This window comes from Molossus molossus, unplaced genomic scaffold (assembly GCF_014108415.1).
Source record: "Molossus molossus isolate mMolMol1 unplaced genomic scaffold, mMolMol1.p scaffold_m16_p_3, whole genome shotgun sequence".
Taxonomy (NCBI): domain Eukaryota; kingdom Metazoa; phylum Chordata; class Mammalia; order Chiroptera; family Molossidae; genus Molossus; species Molossus molossus.
The window spans coordinates 105,381,653-105,404,015 of record NW_023425366.1 but is presented as its reverse complement, the minus strand read 5'-3'; the positions used below and the strand labels follow the sequence as shown (position 1 = coordinate 105,404,015).

At 43.3% G+C, this 22,363-nt stretch overlaps 1 protein-coding gene across 2 annotated transcripts; it reads right to left on the bottom strand.

Annotated features, from left to right (window-relative positions):
* Positions 1–208: 208 nt before the first annotated feature.
* Positions 209–21,733, bottom strand: PSPH (phosphoserine phosphatase). Of its 2 annotated transcripts, none has more exons than XM_036280196.1 (6): positions 21,588–21,733; positions 5,615–5,773; positions 4,865–4,999; positions 4,089–4,234; positions 2,735–2,883; positions 209–607 (listed from the first exon to the last, which is right to left on the bottom strand). In XM_036280196.1, exons 2-6 carry the CDS (start codon positions 5,752–5,754, stop codon positions 500–502), a joined length of 678 nt encoding a protein of 225 aa, XP_036136089.1. In that variant the 5' UTR covers positions 5,755–5,773; positions 21,588–21,733; the 3' UTR covers positions 209–499. The 2 variants fall into 2 exon arrangements, with proteins under 2 accessions (XP_036136089.1, XP_036136088.1); XM_036280195.1 differs by having other exon boundaries at positions 4,089–4,171; positions 21,588–21,612.
* Between the last annotated feature and the right edge of the window lie 630 nt (positions 21,734–22,363).

Sequence of the window (22,363 nt, the reverse complement as noted above, 5' to 3'; positions counted from 1 at the left end):
CCCATTTCATTTCTTGCTTCCTTGCCTGCCTTGAGGTTGTTTCTACTGGAACACTTAAAGTACTTGAAATACTGGATATTGAAATATGTGACAGGCAGAAATAAAAATTCCACAAATTCATTCTGATACAGATACATTTTTATTTATATACCAAAGAGAAAACTAATATTCACTTCATATTAATTTTCTAGTAATTCACTGCCTAATCCGTATTCTCAATAGGGAAGGTGTTTAATTTACTCTCCACCTTTAAAAAGCTTCAAATAAAATAAAAGTAGGAAAATACATAAAGAATTCAGATTATAAAACTCTCCAGGTAATTGATGGTCATAATAACACTGGAACTACCGTTTTTAAAAGCAACTTTCTAAAGTTTGGAAGTACTGATCATCAGTACCAAATTTATCCACTAAGTTATCACAGGCAACTGTAAACAAACAGTATCAAACTGTATCACTTTCAAAAATTCATCTGAAGTTATGAACTACAGAAAAATCGATTATTCTTCCAGCTCTCCCAGAAGCTCCACAAAGTCAGTGATGTACCATTCCGCGTTGTCCTTTACTTGCTGCCTGATCACGTTTCCTCCAAATCCAATGAAAACATCCTAAGGACAAAAAAAAAAAAAAAGAGGAGTGATAGGTTTTTTAAAGAAGAGAAAAGTACACTAGCAGCCTAGGGCAGTAAGTGTTGTTTGGAAGAATAAACTGTTCGTGCAGAGACCTGAGCCCAGGTCACTCGGTGCCTCGGAGCTGAACGAGTAAGAGCCCAGGGCACATGGAAGCCGTCTTTAAACCAAGACAATTGCTCACAGAGATAAAGTCTCATCAGGTGGTGAATGTCTGAGTTCTAAACTATGCAGCCATCACATCCAGTCCAGGAGATTTCGGAGGAGAGAGGGACGGGAAGCCGGTGCTGCGGTGGAACTCCCCAGGGCCTGGAATCGGCCGCAGCCGGCGTCTCCCTACTGCTGCCCTGGTGAGCCACCCCCTCGAGGGGCGCTGTCCTCGGCTGCAGATGACACGATACCTGCTGGCAGCATTCTACTTTTCATCATTAAAATTGTTTCAAGTTATATTGTTTCACTAATTTCTGTTAAGTGATACCTTCTTTTACTCAATGATTTTTTTTTTTTTTTTTGCTTATAAACAACAGAAATTTATTTCTCACAAATTGGAAGGCTGAGAGTCTGAGATCAGGGTGCCAACATGGTCAAGTGAGGGCCCTTTTCCAAGTCTTTTAAAATGATATTTTCTCTTTTTGTGCCAGGATACAGACACGCTATATACACTAGTCTGGAAGTCCAAAATTCTCTTACTTGTCCTTTCTCTTCATTTTCACTTTCATACCCCATAGGGGAAAACACATAACTAGATGCTTACCTTCCAGTTAAACTAGCCTCCTCCCTGCGCTTCCCGCCTCGGGGCAGCCCTGTCCCCAGCCAGGCCCACGGGCTGTGCTGCCTTGTAACGCTCCTCTCCCCAGAGTCTAGGGCTTCCCAGGACTCACAGGTAACACCCAAGTGCCTGGTGAAGTGCGGGGTCTGTATCAGTTGCTGAAGAGAAAGCCCACTCCTGCTCGGCCTCGCCACTGACCAGCCGAGAACTAGGCCTAGGACCCCCGCCCCCGCCCCGCTCTGCTGCCTCCCTTTCTCTGCACACTTCGCCCTGGAGCCCGGCCAGGCCTGCGCCTGGGGCTGCTAACCTCGTCACAGGTTCCTCTGACCACCTTCCCAGGGCTACACACCTGCATACGCACCACCTTCTGCTTCAGTCAGGCTCTTGATAATTTTGGAATATAATTATCCATTCTATTCTGGAATTTAGAATCTGCCATATCTCGACACGGACTGGGAGCTCCCTGAGAGACACTGCGTTAATGTCTGTGTACCCCTCAGACATTAATCAGTGTTTGCGACACCAGCCCGAGCTCCTTACTCAGTCAACCCAAGGTGGGTTATAGATCATCTAAGAATGTGTTATCCTGAAGTGACTCAAGCAATGTTAAAAGTTTCCAAAAATATTCTTTAACCACTTTTGATTAATCATTTACAGAGGCAATGGCTATTTTTAGATCTCAGGAAATTAGGTAGTAAAAAAGTTTACCACTATATTTTTGGTTCAGTTTTTCTTGAGGTAGAATGAGATGATAAAGGCAAAGTCCTATGTGAAATGGACACATTTGACATTTAGGACACTTACTATACAGCATTTGTGTCCTGCTAGTCTCAGAAAACAAATTCAGAAGAATGTTTTAACACAGGTCCCGTTATAGAAGCTCCAGGAGCCTCGGCTCCCCAGTCAGTAAAAAGGAGGTAATACTTCACCTCACAGGGCTGTTATGAGGATTAAATGACATAATGGATGTGGGAATAGTTTATCCAATATAAAAAGTCATAAAAGTGTTGATTACAGTTATAAGAGCTGTATTATTTGTGGTATTATTTCAGGAAATGAAGCCAGACTTTGTGAAGCACACACACAGGCCCAAGGTGGCCACACAGCAGGGACTGGAGGTGGATGAAAGTTAAAAAAAAAGCTTAGTTCCTTACTTGCGACCTTTCTTGGGTTTGCAAAAGGCCAACTGACATATTGAGATTAAATTTGTTTTCTTTATTGTTTTTATCTTACAATGATATTTAGATTTTTTGCTTAGCTCTCATAAATCCCACTGAACTCTAAAGCAGCTAAAACAAAAGCGCAACCAGAAAAAGATGAGCACACTTCATACATACAGCAGGAGGGCAGGCTTCCATGTCTGTGGCCCCATCTCCAATCATGACAATTTTCTTAAAGTGAAATTTTTCCTTTAAAAGTTTAATAACTTTTCCTTTCCCACCGGATTCAGCTGTCGGCTGCATCTCATCAAAACCTGCATATTCACCTTAAAAGAGAAGTTAAAACAGTGTTAAAGACACACAGAATTCTTTCGGTAGGGTCAGCTTTTTGCATGGATGATATCCTCACTTACATGTCACTGAGAAAACTAAGACTGGGCCTCAGAAAAGTGACACAGCCTGGATTTCCACATGGGGTCCTCAGAATAAACAAGCTTTGCTTTTAAAATACATATACAAGGTTACTCCTTTATGACATAAATACCTCGGGATAAATTTGTTTTATCCTCTAAGCTTCCAGTGTGGTAATTCTCAAACCTTTGAAGGAAGGTAGCAGACTACCATGAAATAGTAATATATTACATTTAAAATAAGCTAATAGAGCCCTGGTCAGTTTGGCTTAGTTGTTAGAGCATTGGCCCAAAGACCAAAGGGTCGCAGGTTTGATTCTCGGTCAAGGGCACATGCCTCGGTTGTGGATTCAATCCCTGGCCCTGGTTGGGTCGTGCAGGAGGCAACCAATTGATGTGTCTCTCTCACATCAATGTTTCTCTCTCTCCCTCCCTCCCCCCTACTCTAGAAAAAAAAAAAAAAAAACAGTGGAAAAATATCCTCAGGTGAGGATTAAAAAAAATAAATAATACATAACTTCATCTAAGAGGAGATTCTAACTTATATTCGATCACTTATTGCCATTCTTACAGTAATTACCACACTCATTCTCTACTTCTTTTTTTTAATGATTTCTATCTATAGACCGTTTGAAAGTGTTCTATTAAAATTGTTAATATTATATCTGGAGACATCTTAAGATAATAGAAAACTACAGCTGTGGCTCTGTGACGGTCCTTAAAGAGGCCAGAGGCAGCTACAGTGCGGTGACTTGCTAACAAACTCTCCTTCCTGAGTCTAAATCGGTTCAAGTACACGAGAGCGTTCATGAAACTGAAATATAATGCGTAACAAAATCAGTCATGTGCGTTACACAGAAATGAACATTTTACTAAGTACAGGCATTTGCATACTGATAGACGCTGATGTGAATATTAAAGCTAGGAGAGATGACCACCGAAGTCTACTCTGCTGAGCAAAGGACTCCAAGGAGCAAACAACATACGTCAATCAAGAGAATTCTTTATCTCGGTATTTAACCCTGATGCCTCCTCACTAGGTCGCCTTCCAACAGATATTCCCTAGAATGTTGGAAATTAAAACTGGTAAGAAAGGGAAAATGTTACCATTCAAGTCTTACCATTAAAGTAGAATTTCAGTCTATTGGCAAATACATTGGTGGGCGGGATATTCAGCTTCGCAGCAACGTGCTCCACGATGCTCCTAAAGCCACCAGATATTAGGAAAACTTGAACATTTCGCTCTTGTAGGCGACTTACTAGCTCCCTGCACAAAATAAATGTAAAATAACCAAACACTGATTAATATAAAAGAAAAAACATAAAAAGGACACTAAAATGTTGTTTTTCTCCTTAGTGCATTTGCCCAAGGTACATCGGACAAAGGATATTGCCTGGTGAATTCATGTTTTATATATGTTTTTCTAAATGCACTTATAAATTAAAGGGTAGGGGGCTTGACTGCTCTAGGAAACCATTCGCAACTCTTTTCTTCCCTTTTAGACCTAGAAACACAAGATGAAGAGGAGGCTTATGCTCTCCCTAGGGAGAGGGGGAAGGCAGACATGGGCGGATCACTTACGTAAGTGCCAAAGAACCACAGAAGGGAGCTCTAAAGTAATGGTGAGGAGGGGACTGGAAAGAAGGTGAAGAGATTAGCCAAAGAACGTATTTACATTACATAGCCCATGGACATGGACAACAGTGTGGTGATGGCCAGGGAGTGGGGGCAGGGGCTGGGTGGAAGCGGGGGACAATTTAAAAAAATTAAACTTATTATTTGTCCTCATTTTTTTAAAAAAAGGGGGGAATAGTGAGATGCTCTCAGGAAAAGGACGCACCCCGGAAGGCAGGTGTTGATAGGGAGACAATATACCCAGACCAGGGTTCCTCTTACCTTATGCCAGGAGTCAGGTGTGGGGGGCGCTCTGCTAGGAGCCTTTGCACCTGTTCCCTGGAGGGCTGGATCAGCGCTAAGCGCTCTGTGAGGGCAGCCTTGAAAGGCACTGCTCCGCCCATGGCTCGCTTTGTCCTAGGGGGAAGACCCAACCATCAGGCCAGCCCAGTCAGCTGTTCTCCAGGTTTCCATGCCTAACCTTCCCAGCTCCTCACAACACCCGCCCACGAGGAAGGTGCTGCCTACAGCCCCACTGTATAGCCGACAAGCTATGCTGCTGTGAGAGTAAACTGCTGAAGGTGTGCTTGAGAATCACATTAATAAGCTAAATGCAGCTGAACGTGCAATGGTCCCTGACCTGACAGCTGCAGACAGCACCAAGAGGGGCAGGGGGGGCTCTCACCCAGGCATCCACTGAGCTAGCTTTCCAGCAAACCACTGAGGCCACACTGTCCACCACGTGGTCTTTGGTGAGTGATGGTCCCTGTTCCCCTGACCAAGCAAAGAGTGTCTCATCCATATTTGTTTATGAGAAGCAATTTTTTTGCCCTAAATATTTATATAAGTGGATGATGAGACCATGGATACTACTCAGTTCAGCTCTGAGTGATGGGAGAAAAACCCTCGTGCCCATGTTTCATAACCAGGGACTAAAATCAGGGAATTGTGGCTCTGATGCTGCATGTCATCCAAAAGTTCTTCTCTTTTGAACTTCTTTATCATTTCATATAGTAGAAATACTGTTCCTACATTTCTGACACGGCATCTGCAACTCCACAGATTTTGGCCAGCTCATCAATTCCTTCTTCCCTGATGACGGTGCTATCAACATCAAAGCACACTGCGTCTGCCGAGCAGAAGAGTTTCCTCAGCTCCGAGTGGGAGACCATCCTGAGAAGAATTTTCCTCCTACAACAAAAAAAGATAAACCTATTTAAAGACATAAAATATGAGCATACAATGGTCCAATTTTGCCTACTAATGCCAAAGTACCTTGATTTGTATCAAAAGCATGCACTCATGGACTCATTCCTTTTTTTTTTTAAATGCTTATCCGAGGATATTTTTCCATTTATCTTCAGATAGAGTGGGAGGGAGGGAGAGAGACAGAGAGAGAGAGAGAAACATCCATGTGAGAGAGACACATCGGTTGGCTGCCTCCCGCACAACCCCAACCAGGGCCAGGGACCAAACCACAACCAAGGTAGGTACCCTTGACCGGAATCGAACCTTCGACTCTTTGGTCCACGAACTGATGCTCTAACCATTGAGCAAAGCCGGCCAGGGCGACTTATTCATTTTTTAACACAGATTAAGCACCTTCTAAATGTCAGGCTCTGGGGTTACAAAGATGAGCAGACCCAAAAGTCTGTTCCCAGCAACTCAGTCTAGTAAAGGTAACAACTTGTGAATATATATTGATGCTCAATCAATACGCGACTATTTTTGACCTAATAATAATAGCAATAAGGCAAGTACTAAAATAGGCACACACGAAGAAAATCTTTAAATCTTGTCTATGCAACAGGGCTCCCAGGAGGCATGGACATAGGAGCTGGATCTTGAAGGGCAAGTGGCCCTCTGCGTGGGTTCTCAAAAAGCAGGGCATCAATGTGGGGTGTGCTGGGAGTAGGAAGGAGGGAGATGGAGGCAAGGAGAGAGGGTGGTGATGGCAGAGAGCGGGGAAAGGCACTGACAAAGGCATGGAGGAATAATGGATAACGTGCTGGAAGCTGCCACATGGCTCAGTCCAGCTCCCAAGCAGTGCACCAGGAATTCAGACCAACAGGGCCCTTGGGCCAGGCTCAGGAGTTTGGATTTTAACTTCTAGGTAATGGGGAACCTTGGAAGGCTGTATGCCTCAGAAGAGAGGTCAGAGCTAAACATACACGTGTGTTCGTCAGCAGTGTAGAGGCGGTAACTGAAGGTGTGGCCTGATCACAGTCACCAGAGCGAAGAAGAGGGAAAAAAGAACAGAGCTGGGAACAGAACGCACCGGAATGGACCCATCATGTCAGGAGCCTGGGAAAAAAATGAAAAGGAGAGATCACAGGAAGAAATTCTGGGAGACCACAGTGCTGCAGAAGCTATGGAGGACAGTTTGAAAAAGAATTTTGAGCCCTGGCTGGTTTGGCTCAGCGGTTAGAGCGTCAGCCCGCAGACCAGAGTCCCGGGTTCGCTTCCCGCTAAGGGCACGCACCTCAGTCGCAGTTTGTCCCCGGCCCCGGCTGGGGTCATGTGGGTGGCAGCCAGTCAATGCGTCTCTCTCACATCAATGTTTCTCTCTCTTCCTCCCTCTCTCCCTCCTGCTCTATCTGAAGATAAATGCAAAAATGTCCTTGGGTGAGGATTTTTTTTTTTTTTTAATCCTCACCTGAGGATATTTTTCCATATTTTGTACAGATAGAGTGGGAGGGAGAGAGAGGAAGGGAGAGAGAGAGAGAAACATCGACATGAAGGGACACATCGAGTGGCTGCCACCCGCACGACCAACCAGGGCCGGGGACAAACTGCAACCGAAGTACGTGCCCTTAGCGGGAACCGAACCCGGGTCTCTCCGGACCGCAGGCCGACGCTCTAACCGCTGAGCCAAACCGGCCAGGGCTGGGTGAGGATTTTTTTTAAAAAGAAAGCCCTGGCCTGTTTGGCTCAGCGGTTAGAGCGTCGGTCCGCGGTCTAGAGAGACCCGGGTTCGGTTCCCGCTAAGGGCATGTACCTCAGTTGCAGTTTGTTCCCTCCCAGACTATCTGAACAAAAAATGAAAAAAAAGAACGAAAGAAAGAAAAAGAATTTTGAGGTTTTTTATTTTATTTATTTTATACTCACCCGAGGATATTTTTCTATTTATCTTCAGATAGAGAGAGACGGAGAGAAAGGGATAGAGAGAGAAACATCGATGTGAGAGGGACACATCAACTGGTTGCCTCCCCAACAACCCTGACCAAGGCCAGGGACAAAATGCAACTGAGGTACGTGCCCTTGGCTGAAATCGTACCCGACACTCATTGGTCCGTGGGCCAAGGCTCTACTACTGAGCCAAACCGGCCAGGGCGAGGTTTGTTTTTTTTTTAAGAATCATGGGAGTAAACGGGATCCTAGAGGTTGCTGAGACCAGTCTCCCCCCAAAGAGACTAATGTGTCATGAACAAGACCACAATGAATGATGTAAGTAATCTGTATTTAGAATAGACAGTCTGAAAACAGACTCACAGGAGCTGACCAACTCACTTCGTGACTGATTTCTAAACAATGAATGTGGCAGAACGATCCAGTTCAAAGCTGACCTGGGGAAAAAAATGTCTTTTAAGCCAGGGGTTGGCAAACTACAGCCAACAGGCCAAATCCACCTGCCACCTGTTTTAGTGTGGCCTACGAAGAATGGTTTTTACATTTCAAATAGTTGAAAAAATCAACAGGAGAATAATATTTTGTAACATGTCACCTAAAGATAAAGGGCCCAAGTGAGAGGTAACAAGCATTTGCGATCCACAAGAATAGATATTTGGGAAGCACTGATTCTGAATGAAACCCAGAGAGTGCTCTGATTAGAAGTCAAGGAGTATTTATGAGAAAGGAAAGGGAATGATTATATCAGAAGAAGGAAGGAATTTGTATAGGTGCAGATAAGATGACATAGTGGCACTAATTCCAAACAATGTTTTTAATTTTCAGTCCAGTAGGTCCCTAGAGTCACATATCTGATTTCCTGTTACCTTTGCAAACAGTGGTCTGGGATACAGTGCTGCTTTAGGCCCAATCCAAAGGCTATTTTGCCCAGTTTTAACATTCTAAAAACTTGAGACATAGATTCGAAAGGCAGTCCCTCTAGGATGACAGCTCCAACTCCATTTTATTTTTATTTTTTATTTTATTTTATTTATTTATTTTTTTATCCTCACCCGAGGACATTTTTCCATTTTTTGTTCAGGAAGAGTGGGAGGGAGAGAGAGGAACAGAGAGAGAGAGAAAGAGAAACATCGATGTGAAAGGGACACATCGAGTGGCTGCCACCAGCACGACTGACCAGGGCCGGGGACAAACTGCAACCGAGGTACGCGCCCTTAGCGGGAACCGAACCCGGGTCTCTCCGGACCGCAGGCCGACGCTCTAACCGCTGAGCCAAACCGGCCAGGGCTTATTTTTATTTTTTAATCATTTTTTTTCCTTTACTGATTTTAGAGAGAGAGAAAGTGAGAGGGAGAGAGATCGAGACATCAACGAGAGAGAACATCGATTGGCTGCCTCCTGCATGCCCCCCACTGGGGATCTGGCCCACAACCTGGGCGTGTGCCCTGACCAGGAATCGAACTGACGACCTCTTGATGCCTGGGTCGACGCTCAACCACTGGGCCACACTGGCTGGGCTCCAACTCCATTTTAAAGTGGCTCTGGCCCTGGCTGGTTTGGCTCAGTGGTTAGAGCGTCGGCCTGCGGTCCCGAGAGACCGGGTTCGGTTCCCACTAAGGGCATGTACCTTGGTTGCAGTTTGTCCCCGGCCCTGGTCGGTCGCGCGGGTGGCAGCCACTCGATGTGTCCCTTTCACATCGATGTTTCTCTCTCTCTCTTCCTCTCTCTCCCTCCCACTCTACCTGAACAAAAAATGTCCTCGGGTGAGGATAAAAAAAATAAAATAAAATAAAATAAAGTGGCTCTGGCCCTGGCTGGTTTGGCTCAGCCATTAGAGCATGGGCTGGCATATGGAAGGGTCTCTGGTTTGATTCCTGGTCGAGGGCACATACCTGGGTTGCAGGTTCAATCCCTGGCCCTGGTCAGGGTCCTGCTGGAGGCAACCAATCTGTGTGTCCCTCTCACATCGATGTTTCTCTCTCCATCCCTCCATCCCCTTCCACGCTCTCTAAAAATCAATGGAAAAATATCCTCGGGTGAGGATTAACAAAAAAAAAATTTTTTTTTAGTGGCCAATTATTTATTTATTTATTTTTAAATATGTTTTTATTGTTTGTTTTCTTTTTTTTAAGAGAGAGAGGAAGGGAGAGACAATAACATGGATGTGAGAGAGAAACATGGATCGGCTGCCTCCTGTATGCCCCCAATTGGGGATGGAGCCTGCAACCTGGGCCTGCACCCTGACGGACAGAAAATCAAACTGGGACTTCTGTCCAAGGGCCGACCCTCAATCTACTGAGCAGATTGGCTGGACCCCAATTTTTTTTTTTACAGACACATGAAAGTTACATGAAATTCAAAATTCAGTGTTCATAAATAAAGTCTTATTGAAATAGAGCCAATATGGCAGGAGAGGTAAGTCTGTTTCTGGCCCCCTACGCTGTTGAAACAGTGAACAATGGAGTCTGAGAAGCTTCTGGATTGGAGGAGAGTCAAAATTATTCCCTGTAACTAGGACTTGGGTTCCTACTTATACTACATTTTAGGGTAAAAAATAATAGATATGCGTTGGGGAACCTGAGATTTTATGCATATCACATAGGTTACAGCAAACAAGTTTTAACATTTAGAATTGTGAGGAGCGGAATGCTAACACACAGACAAGAGACAAATCTGACTCACGTTCCTCCAGTGCCGGATCCCTAGGAGACACTCTTCTCTTCCTGCTTCTTTCCTTAATAAAAATGCAGCATACGGTTCTGACTACAAATTTCTTTAAGAGAGCTCTTGTGAGTTCTGCAAGAGCGAGAAGGGCCTGGCTGGCCGGTGTGGCTCACTGGACTGCGTGTCAACCAAAGAACTGAGAGGTCCCGGTTCGATTCCCAGTCAGGGTACATGCCCGGGTTGTGGGCTGGATGCCTGGTTGGGGCATGCAGGAGGCAGCCAGTCGGGGTTTCTCTCTCACACTGATGTTTCTATCTCTCTCTCCCTTCCTCTTGCTCTAAAAAAATCAATGAAAACCTATTTTTCAAAAAGAAGAACCTAGAAACAAAGTACAAGAAATGAACATCAAGGTCCTGAAATGATTAGGAAGAGGGAGACTGTCTGGCTTTGATCTGCCTCCTACTAGGCCTGGTACAAAGAGTCGGATGCAGTTTCCCAAGACGGCTTCCTTTGGGACACACTTGACTTCTGCCTCCTTCTAGCACCAGAGAGGAGTGAAGCACATTTTTTTTTTTATTTAATTTTTTTCTTTATTGGTTTTAGAGAGAGAGGAAGGGAAAGGGAGAGAGAGATAGAAACATCGATGAGAGAGAACATCAACTGGCCACCTCCTCACTGGGGATTTGGCCCACAACCTGGGCATGTGCCCTGACCAGGAGTCGAACTGGTGACCTCTTGGTGCATGGGTCGACGCTCAATCACTGAGCCACACCAGGTCCATTCATTACTTTTTTTTTTCTAGATAGAGTGGGAGGGATAGAGAGAAAAGCATCGATGTGAGAGACTCTCTCACACTGATTGGTTGCCTCGACTGAACCGCAACCACGGTACATGCCCTTGACCTGAATCGAACCCGGGACTCTTTGGTCCATGCGCCAATGCTCTAACCGCTGAGCCAAACCGGCCAGAGCCACATTCTTTTCTTTTGTTTGTTTTTTTCCATTTTTTTTTCTTTATTGATTTGAGAGAAAGAGAAACATCGATTGGCCGCCTCCTGCGTGCCACCCACTGGGGATCCGGCCCACAACCTGGGGATGTGCCCTGACCGGGAATCGAACTGGCGACCTCTTGGTGCATGGGTCAATGCTCAACCACCGAGCCACACCAGCCGGGACACATTCTTTTCTTTAACTCTGCAAAAGATTCAGCCCTGGCCGGTGTGGCTCAGCAGTAGAGTGCTGGCCGTGGACCAATGAGTCACGGGTTCAATTCCGGCCAAGGGCACGTACCTCAGTTGCGGTTCATCCCTGGCCCTGGTTGGGTCGTGCAGGAGGCAACCAGTTGACCCATGCACTAAGAGGTCTCCGGTTCGATTCCCAGTCAGGGCACATGCCCAAGTTTTGGGCCAAATCCCCAGTGGGGGGTATGCAGGAGGCAGCCAATCAATGTTCTCTCATTGATGTTCCTATCTCTCTCTCTCTCCCTCCCTCTCTCTCTAAAATCATAAAGATTAAAAAAAATAATTAAAAAAAAAAAAAAAAGATTCAGGTCTGGCAGAAAATTACCCAATCCCTGATTAGAAGGATGCAAAAGAGAGGAAAAGGAAAAGGGATCTGCTTGGAGAACAAAATGCAAACACAAGACAACCACAGAGATACACTCCAGACTCTACAAAACAGCCCCTGCTATTTTCAAAATGAGGAGACAAAGTCCACGGCATTCCAAGAACAGAGAAGAGTCTTGCTGCCAAATCACAAGGGAACAAAGCCAATAACTTTAGTTACAGTCCTCCTAATTAAAGCTGTGAATAGACGTAGACAAAGGTGCAAAATCTATGACAAAAAACAAAAGATAAAAAGAAATGGTTAAGAACACAAGGCAAGGAAAAGCAAAGGTGAGACTGAAGAGGAAGGGATCCAGAATGGAAATAATTCAAATACGGTCTTTACAGAACTCAAAAAAAATTCCGTGTACTCGTCCTCTTAAGACAGGCTAGTAAGCCAGGACAAGCTGGGTAGGGAAACTGAGAGATAGTTAAACTGCCAAGCAGTTTCCAGCCATCTAGCAAATGGCAAAATCCTATCTTCTGTAACCAAGGGCATTTAAGAGTAAATGGTTTATACTTCTCCCCATCCAGAGGGTAAATAGTTCACACCACCCTACTCAGGGAGATAGACAGCAGAAAGCCAATTAGTGCCATTTGCCAAACACACCCAAGGGCAGATGAAGTTAAGGGAATGAATCTCATTTTGGTACATCAGCAATAAGATGATGAATATTCTATTGAGATCTTCCCCAAGACCTCCCCTAAATGCCCAGCCTTTAAAACCCTTCAAAACGAAGGGGTCCCAGCAAGGGCTCTCCCTTCCAGGGGCCCACACCTTTCCCTTCCCCTCTTCTTCCCCGTAGCCATGCATCTCATAAACTCTAAGGGACCCCACAAGACTTGCAACCAGGGGAGCAATGGGCAGTGACAGCGCATCTGGGCTAACCCTCTGAACCTGTCCCCAAGGCCCCCTTTTCTCTGACTTCCCAGTGAGCCAAAGCAGCCCAGCCTACGTTCATTTCCCTACCTCGTCCCTCTCCTGTTGCTTCTTCTAACCTAGGCAAATCTAGCTTTTTTTTTGGTTAATCCTTACCTGAGGATATTTTTCCATTGGTATATATATTTTCTTTAACTCTCACCCAAGAATATATTCTTTTTTTTTTTTTTAATCTTTAGATACAGTGGGAGGGAGTGGAAGAGAGAGAAAAAAACATCGATGTGATTGCCTCCCGCACGACCTTGACCAGGGCCAGGGACAAACCGCAACCAAGCTATGCACCCTTGACTGGAATCAAACTGAAACTCATTGGTCTGCGGGCCGACGCTCTAACTGCTGAGCCAAACCTGCCAGGGCATCCATTGATATTTTACATAAAGTGGAAGGGAAGGAGGGAGGGAGAGAGGAAAACATCGATGTGAGAGAGACACATCGATTGGTTGTCTCCAGCATGACCCCAACCAGGGCAAAGACAAACCTGCAACCCAGGTACTTGCCCTTGACTGGGAATCAAACCCACAACCCTTCGGTCCAATTACTGACACTCTAACCATTAAGCAAAACCGACCAGGGCTATTTTTTTTTATTTTTTATTACAGATGTCCCTCCTTTCCCCCAAAAAATCTAGCATTTCGCCCGGCCGGTGTGGCTCGGTGGTTGAGCATCAACCCATGTGCCAAGAGGTTGCCGGTTCGATTCCCAGTCGGGGCACATGCCCAGGTTGTGGGCCGGATCCCCAGTGGGGGGCATGCAGGAGGCGGCCAATCGATATTCTCTCTCATTGATGTTTCTCTCTCTCTCTCTAAAAATCAATAAAGAAAAGAGAAAAAAAAAAAGATCAGTCTTCTTCATTGGAACACATTATTAAAAAAAAAAAAATCTAGCATTTCTTCTCCCATTCTGCTGAGCATGACTGGCCACTCCCCTACTGGCCAAGGAGAACTGCAGCCTAGGGTAGCCTCCCCCAAAGATGCTAATCCTAAGAGAAGACCCACTGCCTGGAATGGCAGGACCATCAAAGTAATATTTCGAATTTTCTTCTTTAGTGTAGTTTTCTCCTTTGATACCATTTACATCTGAAAGACAACAGTTTTAATTATAAAGGCCTGCCATATTTCTCTTCTAATTTGAAATTCATATATTGCTACTTGACTTTTGTTTTAATTGGGCATGTATTAAATCGTGGGAAAACTTAAGAAGTCCCTTCAATTTTGTTTTTGTTTTTGTGTTTTTTTAAAGAGTAGAAGCTTTATTATTTATTTATTTATTTTTTAATCCTCACCCGAGGACATTTTTCCATTTTTTATTCAGATAGAGTGGGAGGGAGAGAGAGGAAGAGAGAGAAAGAGAAACATCGATGTGAAAGGGACACATCGAGTGGCTGCCACCCGCATGACCAACCAGGGCAGGGGACAAACTGCAACCGAAGTACATGCCCTTAGCGGGAACCAAACCCGGGTCTCTCTGGACCACGGTCAGATGCTCTACCGCTGAGCCAAACCAGCCAGGGCCAATTTTGTTTTATTAGCATGAAAATAACAGGACTATGATCATTATTATATTGAAATCCTACCTGGTAGTTGTAATAAAATGTAGAACCCTTACAATTCATAGATTTCCAATGCCAAACATTAACTTGAAATAAAATAAGATCCAATTCAAAAATAAAATAAAAGCTACAACTATGAAACTTCTAAAACATAGGAGACATTTTTCACGAATGTGGTAGGCAGCCTCTAAAGCGGCTCCCAGTGAACTTGACTCCTGGTATTCCGACCCTTCTGTAGCACCCCTGTCCTTGATTATGAGCTGGATTTAGTGACTTTTTTCCAGTGAATAGAATGAGGCAGAGGTGACAGGATATCACTTGCCAGATTAGACTGTGGCATAAACAAATGCATGTATAATTGTGATATCTGAATAACCTCTATGGATGGTGCCACTGTCAATTACTTGGGCTACTGGCCTCAGGGGAAGGAACGAGGGGAAGGAGTGAATGAGATTTCCCTGTATATTTCTTTGCAAACTCCTGTGAACCCACAATTATTTCAAATTATTTTGAAATAAAAGTAGATTTGTTTGTTTTTTAAGTGAGCTAATCTCAAACACAAAGCAAAAGACAGTAGTAGCTTCAGTCTTGTCCCTGTCCCTCTACCCTACTTTGTTTGAGGGAAGGCAAATGCCATGTTGGCAGCTGCCCTATGGAGAGTCACATGTGGCAGAACTGGGGTGGGGAGGGCTCCAGCAAACAGCCACTAAGGAACTGAGGCCATCAGTCCAACAACCCTCAAGGAACTGAATCCTGCCAATGACCATGTGAGTGGGATAGGAAGCAGAGTCTCCCCCAACAAAGTTTTCAAGTAAGTTGACCTTGACCAACTGCAACCTCTTAAAAAAAAGACCCTAAGCCAGAACTACCCTACTAAGCTGCTCCAAGATGGTTGACACACAGAAACTGTGAGAAAACAAATGTCTGTTGTTTTAGGCTGCTAGGTTTTGAGGTAATTTGTTGTACAGCAATAGAGAGCTTCTGGTCAAGATGGCCGGTTTGGCTCAGCAGTTGGAGCGTCAGCCTGTGGACCAATGAGTTTCAGGTTTGATTCCGGTCAAGGGCACATACCTCAGTTGCAGTTTGTCCCTGGCCCAATCTGGGTCATGCAGGAGGCAGCCAGTAGATGTGGCTCTATCACATGGATGTTTCTCTCTGTCTCTCTCTCTCCCTCCCTCCCACTCTGATAATAGGTAGAAAAATATCCTTGGGTGAGGAATTAAAAAAAAAAAAAAAATGGCAGAGTAGGTAAACACTGTGCTCACCTCCGCCTGCAACATCATCAAAATTGCAACTAAATTATAGGAAAAAAATCATTATTAAGAATCACTGAAGACTCGCTGAACAGAATTCCTATAACTAAGGCTATAAAGAAAAAGCCACATTGAAATTGGTGTGAAGGGTAGAGACAGGAAATGAGCTGATCCCACATCCACGGTTAAGAATCAGGAGGGATATTAAAACTGTGAGGTCCCACCTAAAATGTGAGAGGTCCCAATCCCACATAGGGTTCCCCAGCTCAGGGCTCCAGTGCCAGGAAGAAAAGTCCCTATAATATTTGGCTGTGAAAACCAGGAGAAATTGTGGCTGAGGAATACAAAAGGCTGCTAGGGAGCTAGGCATTGCAGATCTTAAAGGGACCTCACACAAACTCACTCACAAACTCACTCACTCTGGGCTCCAATGCTGGGGCAACAGCTCAAAAAGCACAGAAACATAGGGGAGGAGCTAAATCGACTAATTTCAGGGAGAGGGCTGAAGAGGGAGGGGTCAGGGCAGCTCTCTCCTGGGACAGAAGTGCTGGCAGGTGCCATTGTTTGTTTGTGAGGGCTCCTTCAACCCAGCCCTGGGCCAAATGGCTTCACAGATGAATTTTACCAAAAATTCAAAGAATTAGTATCTATCCTTCAAAAACTATTCCAAAAATATTGAAGAGGAGGGAAGACTCTCAAACTCATTTTATAAGACCAGCATTACCACCTACCTAACACAGGCAAAGACACTACAAAAAAAGAGAAAATTTGAGGCCAATATCCCTAATGAATATAGATGCAAAAATCCTCAACAAAATATTAGCAAACTGAATTCAGCAATACATTAAAAAGATTATACACCACGATAAAGTGGGATTTATTTCTGGGATGCAAGATTGGTTCAATATTCGCAAATCAATTAACATGATACATCACATAAACAAAATGAATAATAAAAATCATATTCTTATATCGATAGATGCAGAATGAGCATTTAACAAAATCCAACATCCATTTATGATAAAAACTCTCAACAAAGTTGGAATAGAGGAAACACACCTCAACACAATAAAGGCCATATGACAAACCCACAGCTAACATCATACTTAACAATGAGAAGCTAAAAGCCTTTTCTTTAAGATCAGGAACAAGACAAAGATTCTACTTTCACCACTTTTATTTGATAGAGTATTAAAAGTCCTAGCCACAGCAATCAGACAAGAAAAAGAAATAAAGGGCATCCATATCAGGAAGAAAGAAATAAAACTGTCATTATTTACAGATGACATGATACTATATGCAGAGAACCCTAAAGATTTCACCAGAACTGATAAATAAATTCACTAAAGGAACAGGATACAAAATTAACATTCAGAAATCAGTTGCATTTCTATACACCGAAAAATAACTAATGGAAAAAGAAATTTTAAAAAAATCCTATTTTCAATTGCATCTAAAAGAATAATTACCTAGGAATATATTTAACCAAAGAGGTAAAAAAAAGACATTGAAGAAAAAATTTGAAGATACAAATAAATAAAAGGATATACCATGTTCATGGATAGAAAAAAATTAATATCATTAAAATGTCCATATAACCCAAAGCAATCTACAGATTCAATGCAATTCCTATCAAAATACCAATGGCATTTTTTTTCTAGAACTAGAACAAATATCCTAAAATTTATATGGAATCCCCAAAGACCCCAAATAGCCAAAGCAATCTTGAGAAAGAAGAACAAAGTTGGAAGTATCACACCACCTGATATCAAACTCTACTGCAAAGCAATAGTAATGAAAACAGCATAGTATACTGGTATAAAAACAGACACATGGCACTGGCATAAAAACAGCATGTATTGTTATAAAAAGAGAACAGAATAAAGAATCCAGAAATATTATCCAGAAATAATAGAATATTAACCCAGATTAATAGATGGTCAATTAATCTATGACAAAGGAGGCAAGAATATATAATGGGATAATGTCAATCTCTTCAATAGATGGTATTGGAAAAAACTGGACAGACACATGAAAAAGAATGAAACTGAATCACTTTCTTACACCAAAAACAAGAATAAACTCAAAATGGATTAAAGATTTAAATGTAAGACTTGAAATTATAAAAGTCCTAGAAAAAAACACAGGCAGCAAACTCTTGACATTGCTCTCAGTAACATTTTTTTTGGATACATCTCCTTGGTCAAGGAAAACAAATAAACAAAAATAAACAAATGGGACTTTTTTTTACTTTGCACAGCAAAGTAAACCATCAACAAAACAGAAAGACAAACTATTGGATGGGAGAAGATATTTGTCCAAGATACATCAGATAAGGGGTTAATACCAAAATATATAAGGAACTCGTGCAACTTAACACCAACACCAACAAAAATTTTTAACTAAAAATGGGCAGAGGCCCTGACCAGTTATTCAGTGGTTAGAGCATCAGCCCGCAGACCAATGAGTTGTGGGTTTGATTCTGGTCAAGGGCACGTACCTCAGTTGTGGTTCATCCCCGGCCCTGGTCAGGTGGCAACTAGTCGATGTGTCTCTCTCACATCGATGTTTCTCTCTCCCTCTCTCCCTCTCTCCCTCTCTCTCCCTCCCTCTCACCCTATCTGAAAATAAATGAAAAAATATCCTCAGGCGAGGATTAAAAATAATAATAAGGAGACAAGGGGTTGGCAGGATGGGTGAAATAGGAAAGGGATTTAGATGTGCAAATTGCTAGTTACAAAAACAGTCACAGAAATGTAAAATATAGTACAGGAAACATAGTCAATAATATTGTAATAATTATGTATGGTATCAGATGGGTATTAAACTATTGGAGTGATTACTGCAAATCAATATGTTGTACATCTGAAACTAATATCATAATGTATATCAAGCCCGGCCGGTGTGGCTCAGTGGTTGAGTGTTGACCCATGCACCAAGAGGTCATGGGTTCGATTCCTGGTCAGGGCACATGCCAACGTTGTGGGCCAAATCCCCAGTGCGGGGTATGTAGGAGGCAGCCAATCAATGCCAATAAATGTTCTCTCTCATTGTTCTTTCTTTTTTTTTTTTTATCCTCACCCGAGGACATTTTTCCATTCTTTGTACAGATAGAGTGGGAGGGAGAGAGAGAGAGGGAAACATCGATGTGAAAGAGACACATCAAGTGGCTGCCACCCGCACGACCAACCAGGGCCGGGGACAAACTGTAACCGAGGTACATGCCCTTAGTGGGAACCGAACCCGGGTCTCTCCGGACCGCAGGCGGACGCTCCAACCGCTGAGCCAAACCGGCCAGGGCTCTCTCATTGATCTTTCTATCTCTCTCTCCCTTTCCCTTCCTCTCTCTCTAAAATCAATAAAGAAACGGGGGAAAAAAATGTATATCAAGTGTAACTGATTTTTTAAAAATTCTTTTAAGAAGAAAAAGCAGGCAAATCCTTACAGCGAAGGGCAGCATTATGGCCCAAGAACTACTTCGTCTCTGGACAGAAGGCAAGCATATACATACGAAATGCCAAGAGATTTCTGAAAACACAATGTAATGCATTTGTTTCATTTTGTGGTAGGAGGAAAATTGCCCCTAACACTAAAAAATAAAAATAAAAACCATAATTAATATAACAACCTTGAGCCTGGACGGTGTGGCTCAGTGGTTGAGCGTTGACCCATGCACCAAGTGGTTGCCAGTTTGATTCCCAGTCAGGGCACATGCCCAGATTGTGGGCCAAATCCCCAGTGGGGGGCATGCAGAAGACGGCCAATCGATGTTCTCTCTCATCGATGTTTCTTTTTCTCTCTCCCTCTCCCTTCCTCTCTCTCTAAAAATCAATAAAGAAAAAAATATATAGCATCCTTGAGTAGGCTATATTAAATTTTATTAAATAAAACCCAAAAAGCATGAACAACAAAAGAAAAAAGTGATAGATAGGATTTCATCAAAATTAAAAACTTCTGCCCTTCAAAAGATACCACTATAGGGAAGAAGAAAAAAAGAAAGCAAAGGCAAGCCACAGACTGGGAAAAAATATTCACAATATATATGTTTAACAATGGGCTTGTATCCAGAATAAAGAAGTCTTATAATTCAATAATAAGACAAACAACCCATTAAAAACTGAGCAGAAGATTTGAATAGACATATCTAAAAAGAAGATATGCAAATAAACTCAAAAGAAGAAGACTAAAAGAATAAAGACTGACAATACCAAGTATTGGTGAGGACATGGAATAATTGGAACTCATGCATTGCTGGTGGGGATGTAAAATGGTAAAACCACTTTGGAAAACAGTTTGGCAGTTTCTTACAAAGTCAAACATATAATTACCATAAGACTCAGCAATCTCACTCCTGGAGATTTACCCAAGAGAAATGAAAACATAGTCATAGCAGCTTTATTCATGATAGGCACTAGAATGTCGATCAGTAGATAAATGAATAAACAAATTGTGATATATCCCCACAGTGGAACACTACTCAGCAATAAAAAGAAATTAAGTACTGATACATGCTTTAAAATGGATAAATATAAAAACAAATTATACTGACCAAAAGAAGCCAGATACCAAAGAGTACATACAATATGATTCCATTGATATGAAACCTTAGAAAATACAAGCAAATGCATTATACAAACAAATGACAAAAATCAGGTCAGTGGGGCTAGAGATGGGGGGACCTGAGTGCAAAGAGGCCCTAGGAAACTTTCAGGGGTAATGGAAATGTTCCATTGTGGTGGTGACTAAGTGTGTATAAAATTGTCAAAATTCATCAAAATGTACACTTAAAATGGGTGCCTATTATTGCATGAAATTATAAATCAATAAAACATTAGCTTTAAAAAGTTATTAGCCATGTATCAAATTATTGAAAAACTTAAAACATCCCAATTATTTTGTTTCACCAATATGAAAGTGACAGGACCATGATCATTATTATAACGAAAATCTACCAGGCAATTGTAATAAAATATAGAAATCTTGGATTTTATTTTCTTCCCTGATCCTCATTCCAGTACTGGTCAAATATTTAAAGACCTCCTGGGAGCACACCCGTGCCATTAGCTTCCCCTTCTCCTTCCCCCACAGGCACTTGTCTCCTAAACTCCAAGGGACCCCACCAGATTTGCAACCAAGGGAGCAATGGGCAGCAGCAGCTAGCTCATCCAAGGCTGACCCCCTAAACTTGTCTCCAAGGCCCCCTTTTCTCTGACTTCCCAGTGAGCCAAGGCAGCCCAGTCTAGGCTCTTCAGTTGCTTCTTCCATGCCCTTCCTTGTTTCGCTGTCCTAAGTGTGTTTTTGCTGCAGTCAATAAATTCTTGCTTGCTTTTCTACAAAGGAAGGAAGGAAGGAAGGAGGAAGGAAGGAAGGAAGGAAGGAAGGGAGGGAGGGAGGGAGGGAGGGAGGGAGGAAGGAAGGAAGGAAGGAAGGAAGGAAGGAAGGGTAACCATAATGTGCAAGTCACCTAAAGAAAATAGAGTTTAATAAGTTTATGAATGAAATAATTATTTGTTTAATTCCCAATTTGAAGCTGTATCTCTACAACTACAACAATGTATCTGGTAAGTACTTATTTAAAATACTTATTAAAAGTCGGGCACAGCAACTCCAAATTTTGGAGATTTTCCTAAACTGGTATTGATGATTCCCCTAATGCAGGATTGCATCATTCATTCATGTTGTGTGGTAACAGGCAGAGGTGAGATGAAACAAGTCAAAACTACACTAAACTAAATGGATGAAAAGAAAGCCTTGAAATCCCATGAAATATTTTCCCTTTCCCGATTACGAAAAATAAATGTAGACGAGGCAGACGAGTAAATCGGAAAGCTGGGTCCACCAACTGATGAACACATGCCAGGACTTACCCTGGTGCTGCTGCTCCTTCCTGGGCCGCCGCCGCCGCCTCCGCCGCCGCCTCCAGGACTCCCGCGGCCGTAACCTTCCGACTGCAGGGCCGAGGCTGGCTCTGAAGTTCAGTCGCGCAGTTCCAAGGGAGGGGACTGGTGCAGATCCGCAGAACCTTTCTTTAGCAAACAATCATTTGAAATCTGCTGGTAAGTGCGGTGGCTTCTGGTCTCTTTGCAAGTGCTTCATCTAAGCTGTAGGCTGCAGAGCCGGGCTGGGAAGAAGCCCTTGGCCCCGCCCCCGGGGAGGGGCTCCCTGAGCCCGCCCCTCCCCCCTCCCGCGGCTCAGCGCCTGGGACCTCGCTCGACCAGAGCTCACGGCGGACGCTTTGCCTCAAAGCCGGTGGCTGCACTACCTCCTCTTTGCAGAGAAGGAACGAAAGAGCATCCGACCTTCAGCTCTCCCCACCGTCACCGCCACTTTGATCAGGGTACGTGAGAGAAACGAGGTTCCTCTGCACTGAATGCAATTAACAAAAGCCTCTTAGGGGCCTTTTTTGACATTAAGCTCTTGTAGGAATGTAGGTCCCGAGAGAACGTTTAAAACCACTTTTATTCGCAACTAAAACACAGAAAACCATGAGTGACAAGGTGAGACTTTGCACCCTTTTTCTTTCTTTCTTTCTCTTTCTTTCCTTCCTTCTTTCCTCTTTTCTTTTTTCTTTTCTTTTCTTTTCTTTTCTTTTCTTTTCTTTTCTTTTCTTTCTATCTTGTTTTCTTCTAGGTGTCATTTGCCC